The sequence below is a fragment of the Porites lutea genome, chromosome 10 (assembly GCF_958299795.1).
Source record: "Porites lutea chromosome 10, jaPorLute2.1, whole genome shotgun sequence".
In the NCBI taxonomy this organism is placed as follows: domain Eukaryota; kingdom Metazoa; phylum Cnidaria; class Anthozoa; order Scleractinia; family Poritidae; genus Porites; species Porites lutea.
In genome coordinates, this window is record NC_133210.1 from 27,932,483 (window position 1) to 27,939,982 (window position 7,500).

The following is a 7,500-nucleotide window of genomic DNA, read 5'->3' on the forward strand; positions in this document are numbered from 1 at the left end:
GTGGAGCAGGCCTTAAAGAAAACGAAAAAGGCAGGAAAAGAACCAGAAAAACGCACAGGGAGGAACGATCCACCGCGGGATTTTCTGAGAGATTTCCATCAGTGACGCCAACCATTCCACCTGACGAGTATCAGGTTGTCTTTGTAAAGGACACTAAGGCGTTGACTTGCTATGGCTGTGGATCAAAGGTAATTGCAATTACGACTTAGAAGTATATGGAGACGATTTTAACAGATACTTAAAAATTAAAACGACTTTTATTTAAACAGTTAACGTTTTAATCACAGGCTCAGTATGCCGGTATGGGAGTAGAAGAATTAATAATCTCTAATATACATTGTCTTGCAGTTAAGAAACAAGCCTAGTGATGCACCACCTCCTGCACCATACGATTTGATGCTCAAGCATCGCGAAAGAAGGGTCTATCAGAAGAAGGGAACGATTCAGCTTAAGGTTGGTACCCTGTCACATCAACGATAAAATGATGTGCCACTTAGTAAATACCAGTGAGTCAGGCTTTTTAATAATGTTGCAATGAAAGAGTTACTCTTAAAGTACATTTAAAGCGAATAGACAATTACACAAGATTTATGGTTTATGAAAATCTCACTTCAGGTCAGCCGGGATCCAGAAAGTGTGTATTACCATGTCAGAAAAACGTGTGTGCTGGCAAAGTGTGACAAGATCCTACCAAGGAATATAACAATCACCGAGCCTATCAGTGAACAGATGAGCGAAGTTCATAAGCGCCATCTATCTCGGGAATTTGGTGTTTTGGTATAGAAGTGTCCGTCGAGAGTTTTGTTAGAACTGTTGATATTATGATAATGACCAAATGCTAAAATGTAAAGGGGGTCACCTATGCCAGATAATAGGGACCGTAATCAATCACGAGGACTACGCTAAACAAAACGTCGATGAAAAAAATTATCGTCTATATCTGTAACAAATTTACACAGTTTCAAAACGCTCGCGAAAGTTGTTTTAGTCATGAAACCTTTGGATTTGCAATGATGTTCACATTTATGTCGTTCTAGTTTGCTTAGCGTCCTTAATTCTGTAAAAGAATGTTCAAATTTGGCTTCTACCCCAACCCTCATACAAGGAGTTTATTTTCATGGAAGTTACAGATGTTGCAGGTTATGTCGGACACAACCAAATAAGGTGTATTTTCAAGTGTATCTTAGCAATTTGTTAAAACTACATTGATAGTCAACCATACAGTGCAAGAAGATTTCAGATGATTTAAGAATATAAATTTCTTTACTTGTTGTGAATTATGCTTTTTTCCTGAATCTCTTCCCTCATGCGTAAAGACAACAAATACATAACTCGTATGGGACGGGGTGCTGCTTTTCTTAATCTTGGTTTCCAAAGCAATAAAACTTCACACACCCAAGGAAATACATTGGCCATATGCAAAGCCGTTTATTTTCGATAGCAAGCTTAAAAAGCTAAATGAAAACCTACCAAAGTATATCCCAGCAAAGATGAGGGAAATCTCCAAGAAGATCCTTGTGAGGCGAGCTCGGCTTCTTTGTAATCTGTTTCCTGTAGAATTAAAGAAAAAGTAATGAAAACAGAAATGATCAAAGCCACATTGCATATCCTATACATCTTCTTTCATTCGCGTGATAAAATGGAACAAAGGTCGGTCCTGATGCATGGACTGCTAACAGCGATACCGAACAAGTACGTTTGGTTTTGAAGATTATAGTTATATAAAAAACTTTCAAATTATGCAAACGGTCTTGGTCTAAAAAGTGTCACTATTTCGTAACTACGGCTAGAATCATACCATGTTTCCATTGCTCAACTTAATGACAACTTAAGTCTTAAACATCAATGTACGCAGCAACAAACCGAAATCGGCAATTCACGATTGCAGCACAGTCGATAGTTAGCGAAGTAGACGTGTGTTGATAACTCACTAAGTTATTTTTCAGTTCTTCAGTGGAACTGAGGCCAAAATAACTTGTCAGCAAGTGCTGTTTTCTTACCTCGAAACTCTGGTCTTCCGCCATGTTGCTTTCTGCACAGACGAGGCTATTTTCCGTTCCATTCTCCTCTCAGAGCCTCGTTCCAAGTCCGCTCGCGTGGAGCGAAGAAAAAGCCTCGTTTCGCGATCTCCAGAGAAGGAACTCCTCAAGTTGCAATACAATGTGTAACTTTAGCCATTTACTTGTTCAACCCTCAGTACAAAACCGGAAAGCATGGTCGATGGCAAGCATATGCCTGATTGTGGCGTAACCGGAAATAAAACAAAAAAGCCTAATGGAGTGTCTTAACTGTTTTTACTGCGTTTTCTGTGCCCTATGACCTGTGCCCTGTGCCCTGTGCCCTGTAACCTGTGCCCTGTGCCCTGTGCCCTGTGACCTGTGCCCTGTAACCTGTGCCCTGTGCCCTGTGACCTGTGCCCTGTAACCTGTGACCTGTGCCCTGTGACCTGTGACCTGACCTGTGACCTGTGACCTGCGTTTTGTACCTGCCGCTCTCTGTGAAGCTCCCGGATGGGATGTTCCGGTGAAGCTTTAAACTTGTGCATTGTGTGCGAAATTCTCAGAGTCCCTATTTTTGTCCGTGTCTTCTTTATCCTCAGTATCCGAAATTTAGACCTCCAAAGTGGCGTGTGTTGCATTAAATAGAAGGAAATATTTAAAGGAAAAGCCAGTCTTCTAACATGGCAAAGTTGTCACGTCCCTCGCTCATGGACGTGCGTAGTGCCATTCATCGGCAACTGAGTTGTTCGCTTCACTGACTACGAAGGCTTACAATCAAGTCTTCAGCCATAGTGTCGTCAACTGGTGAAATACCTTGCTCATAAATTGTGCTTCTTAATTACTCATGTACTACATCGATCGATAATTCTCTCTTTGAGTTCACAAAGCGGCCACGGCGTTCCAAACCTGACGCTCACAGTCATCTTTTAGTGTGAACCTACAGTAAACAGCGTGTCGGTTTGAATGCAACGCGAGCATTTCTCTGAGTTTCCCAGCGGCAACATCATCTAACTGACTTAAACTCGAACAACAAAAAAATGATAGTGACTCCCATGATCGAATCGCTTCGAACAACCCAAATAGCCTTCTTCAGGTTCGCAACGCTTTGTGGGTTTTTCAGGGGGAGCGGAGACGAGGTACAAAGAGAAACTCATATCACAGGTGACCCAAGCGTAATATGAGAGTTTGTATGGGAAAACTAGAGTTTGAAACTTAGATGAAATAAATGAAGTAAAAGCGATAAAAGTTATTACTAAAGTGTAAATATTGTTACCTGGAGTCTTTGTCTTTGTTTTTACGAAGTTTCAACGCGATTTGAGTACTTTTACATCATCTGGCCTAACAGTGTAATAATAATATTAATATTATTACACTGTCATGTCAGATGATGTAGAAGTACTCAAATCGCGTTGAAACTTCGTAAAAACAAAGACAACGACTCCAGGTAACAATATTTACACTTTAGTAATAACTTTTATCGCTTTCACTTCATTTATTTCATCTAAGTTTCAAACTCTATTTTTCCCGTACAAACTCTCAAATTACGCTTGGGCCACCTGTGCTCATATGAAACCATTTGTGAGAACATCGTTTCTCGGTACCAGACCCTCGTGTCTTCCCTCCCCCGGGAGGCCGTTTTTCGCCGAAGACGACCGAAAGCCCATTTTATGACTGGGCGCACAGGCAGCCCAGTAATAAAACGAAAGGCGGGAAAATGTCATCACGTGAAAAATCATCCGAGGTGGATTTCACCAATCAGTGACCGGTACGTCACTAGCATTTGAATGACATCGTTTGTTGTTTTTGTAGTTTGTTCAGTTCGCTCTTCAACGGCAAACTGTTCAGGATGAACTCAAAAGTTAATAAGAAAACATCAGGGAAATGTTACATAAGACAGGGATTCATCTCTCTTTACTCAGGAATATGCTAAGGAGTTGTTCGAAGCTCAAGGAAACATCATTTATTAGGATATTTCACGGAAGTCCAAAGCTCCGCAGGATTTGATTTGTATGGCGAGTGTTCTTGGAAAATTGAAAACAAGCTCACGCTATTTACGTGATGAAAATCATGCAATGGACACTTGTGCAATACAGTGGAGAACAGCGAAGTGTTTACCTGTAAGGAAAAGTTTTTTGGTGTTGCTATCAACCGTTGTCTCGAAGATACAATTTTTTTTGTGCGGGTTGTTATTTAAAAAACCAACGCTTCACCGAACTCCAAGGACCAGTATTTACCAAAGAAATGCTCAAGAACTATTAAACAAAGGAACAGCTGTAAAAAAGACTTGTCTGTTTTCTGGACTTTCACAAGAACTTCACTTGTCTTAAACTGATTTTATAGGAGCCTTGGACGATAAATGTGAAACTGTGAGTTCAACGTGTTTACTCTTCGTTCATTTGTTTGAATTGAACATGAACTGAACATCTTTCATTTGCTTTTATGATTGTTGTTTCTTACTTTATGAAAAGGTATGAATTAAAATTGATTCAGAAATTAATACTCTGGAGATTATGTGCTTTTGTTTTGCTAAAAGTTCTTGTTTTCACCCAATAATATCATCTTATGGCTGCTTCAAGATACGAAATTTCTCTTCTTGTCTTCAATTCCTTTTTTAATATCAGCTAAAGTTACTTGTTCTTAACGTTCTCAGTTAAAATGTTTTATGGAGTTAGTTTAATCAGTTGAAAGAAATGAATTTGAAATAATACTTTGAATCTGCTAAAGTTTGTGATTTGATTTCAAAAGCAAATCTCGTGTTTTGTCGAGTATAAAAATGACAAAGAAAGGAAAATGGCGAAAGGCAAGAGCTGAGTAGAAATAAACTGTAAACAAAGAATAAAGAAACAAATTGCGATAAAATTGGAAAACTTACGTGGTAGTCTGACCACAGTTCAATGATGTTTCCGTGCTGCTCAACAGCTGATGTGAGATTCATCACCTGCTGTGGAGTTATCTTCACTTCTGTAAGGTACAGTGTCTCCAGGTGAGGAGCGCAGCTGAGATGTTTAATCAAGCTGTCGACTCCTTCACCCAGAAGAGGATTGTATTGCATGTTGAGCGACTTCAAGTTTGGAAGATCTTGTTTGAATACTCTGCTGATGAACTCCACAGCAGGTGATGAAGTTAAATTGATAGCACAGAGTGCTAATGCCTCCAGTTTGTGTGTTGTTGGGATGCTCCTCAGTAGAGACTCTGTTACCTCAGCATCAAACACTTCACCGGGTTCACCCCCAACCCATATCTCGTGTGGAGCGGTGATAAACGGCATCATCTCAATCAGCTGTTCCACTTCTGACCTGTTCACACCATGAGCTCTAATCCTCCGAACCCTGGAGAGACCATGACGCTTTGAACAAGAGCTGCTACTGCTCTCTTCACTTGACTCATCACCATTCATGTTTGTCTTCCTTGTTGTCTCTTCTAAACTAACTAACGTCTTTACCATTTTAAAAGGAAGAGAAAGGCCATCATAAGTACTTCTTACAATTTGAGTAAAATAAAGGTGAGTGTTGTTTTCTTCTTTCATTAAAAAAAACTCGTTTACTCTACGCCATGGAAATACATTCAAAAATTCTGATGCTTTTTGTTCTCCTGTTCTACTAACTATAACAGCGTTTAATTGCTGTGCTAAAGTTATTAAATTATTATAACTTCGCTCTGTATACTGGTCGCTATCAGAGAAAAATATGTACATAAGTGAAGCGGTAGTTTTAACAAAATTTTCCTTTGCTGCAATATTCAGCTGGTCAGGATTTAAAATGAACAAAACACCTCCTAGATTAGAAAGAAAAGTGGGGAAAAGTTCTGTTCTCGTGTCTGCTGAGCAGTAGAAGAATAACTGTGTACATATAGTTAAAAGATTTTTTTGTGTTTCTGACAAATCTTTGACTGACGGTGCTTGGTTGTCGAAGCTGTACTCTCCGTCTTCCTTCGCCGCCATTTCCAACAGATGAATCAAGATCTCGCGCGCGGCTTCTTCTGACATTTCAGCAGAAAATTTTAAAACTTCATTTAACTTGAAGATCTTTTCAATTGAGTCGCCTTTGAAAAGGGAATTGTTTTTACTTTCTTGAGATAACAGTTCTTCTTTTAGAAATAAAGAAGCCAAAAACTCCTGCATGGATTTATGAACGAAGTGCACGGCTTTGCACGGGTTAAGAGTGGACATGTTTAGCAGCTGAAACAACCCGGCTTTGATCAATTTCTCAGTCAAAACGTAATCCGGCAGTTTACTGAGAGGAAAGTAAAGTAAATCTTGTAGAAGTGCGTCAAAGGCTAGTTCTCCCACTTTACAGAGTTCTTGTTTGTGATCATCAACTTTTTCCGCCGGCTTTTTTTGTTTTTCCGACATATGATTAAACATAGTCTGTAGAAACTTGAAGTACACCATCACCCGTGACGAAGGTAGTCCTTCACGATCCTTTTCTTTCCAAACCAACGACAACATTAAAAGCAAAATAGGTATTTTTGCTACATCTTCCAGGTCTTGTTGCTCCAAGTATTCAAAAAACTCTTCAACATCTTGATCATTTTTCAAGAATCTACGGGCGAACTCTTCTTGTCGCTCACGGTCGAAACCGTCGATCTCAAATTGAGCATCGCTAGAACTTTTCAATCCCTCTCCTTTCATGTCTCTAGATGTTATAATAACACAACAATCCCTCAACTGCTTTTTCTCCCAGATTTTAAGAACAGGTGATTGCCTTTCTGCGCTGTGTACGTATTCATCGTAGCCGTCCAAAATAAGCAATACGTTTTCTTGGTGGCGACGAACGTAATCGTACAGGTTGTCAGTGGAAACTGGGCCATCACTCGCGAGAAGATTAGCGTCGTTCAGAATGGCAGGGACATCGTTGAGGTTACAAACATCGCGTAATTTGACCAAAAGTGCAAGATCAAATCTTCCTATTTTTCCTTCAAATCTGTGCTGGGACCAGTCGAATGTGGCTTTCTGCGTAAAAACGGTCTTGCCGATACCTGGTCGTCCGTGGACCAAAATGCGCTTAGGCGTATGATGAAGTCTTCCGCCGTCAAAAATGTCGGTGTAGTGTTGAAGTTTCTTCTGCGTTACTCCGCTGGGATCCTTCTCATCCATAAGCCAAGACAACTGGGTGTAAACTTTGTCAATGTGAACGGCAGAGCTTTGGTCCCACGGAACGATTTTGACTTTGCTGTTGGTTTCATAAATTGATCGCAGCTGTTTCTGGCACTCCTTGAGGCAGAGAGAATCTGTTAAAGAAAATTTTACATCCCTTTTTTAAAGAATTGTTCGTTAATGACTTGATATCTTAATAGGCGAGGAAAGTTAAAGGGAGGTAGTTAACGCACAAAATACAGGCCCTCATTTATATAAACTGATCAGATCACCAAATATAAATAAAATTTCCACATTTAAAAACAAATTATCCTCAACTTGTGATACACCAACAGAAATGTAAGTAAGAGTGCGTGTAGATATCAGGGCCCTAAAACACCAGAATATAGTGTAGGAATATAAATA

The 7,500-nt window shown here is 39.8% G+C and overlaps 2 protein-coding genes across 2 annotated transcripts in view; one reads left to right on the top strand and one right to left on the bottom strand.

Moving 5' to 3' along the window:
* The window catches only part of LOC140950812 (uncharacterized), a 5,040-nt gene extending 3,589 nt beyond the window's left edge, over positions 1-1,451 (top strand). Inside the window, exons 3-5 of the mRNA XM_073400034.1 lie at positions 1-188; positions 349-453; positions 616-1,451. The exon at positions 1-188 is cut by the window's left edge and continues 2,132 nt beyond it. Coding sequence (XP_073256135.1) covers positions 1-188; positions 349-453; positions 616-783 — 461 coding nt within the window. The 3' untranslated portion in view covers positions 784-1,451. The remainder of the gene's footprint in view (positions 189-348; positions 454-615) is intronic.
* Positions 1-7,500, bottom strand: part of LOC140949512 (uncharacterized) — a 188,174-nt gene that overhangs the window by 123,456 nt on the left and 57,218 nt on the right. Inside the window, exon 16 of the mRNA XM_073398673.1 lies at positions 4,873-7,229. Coding sequence (XP_073254774.1) covers positions 4,873-7,229 — 2,357 coding nt within the window. The remainder of the gene's footprint in view (positions 1-4,872; positions 7,230-7,500) is intronic.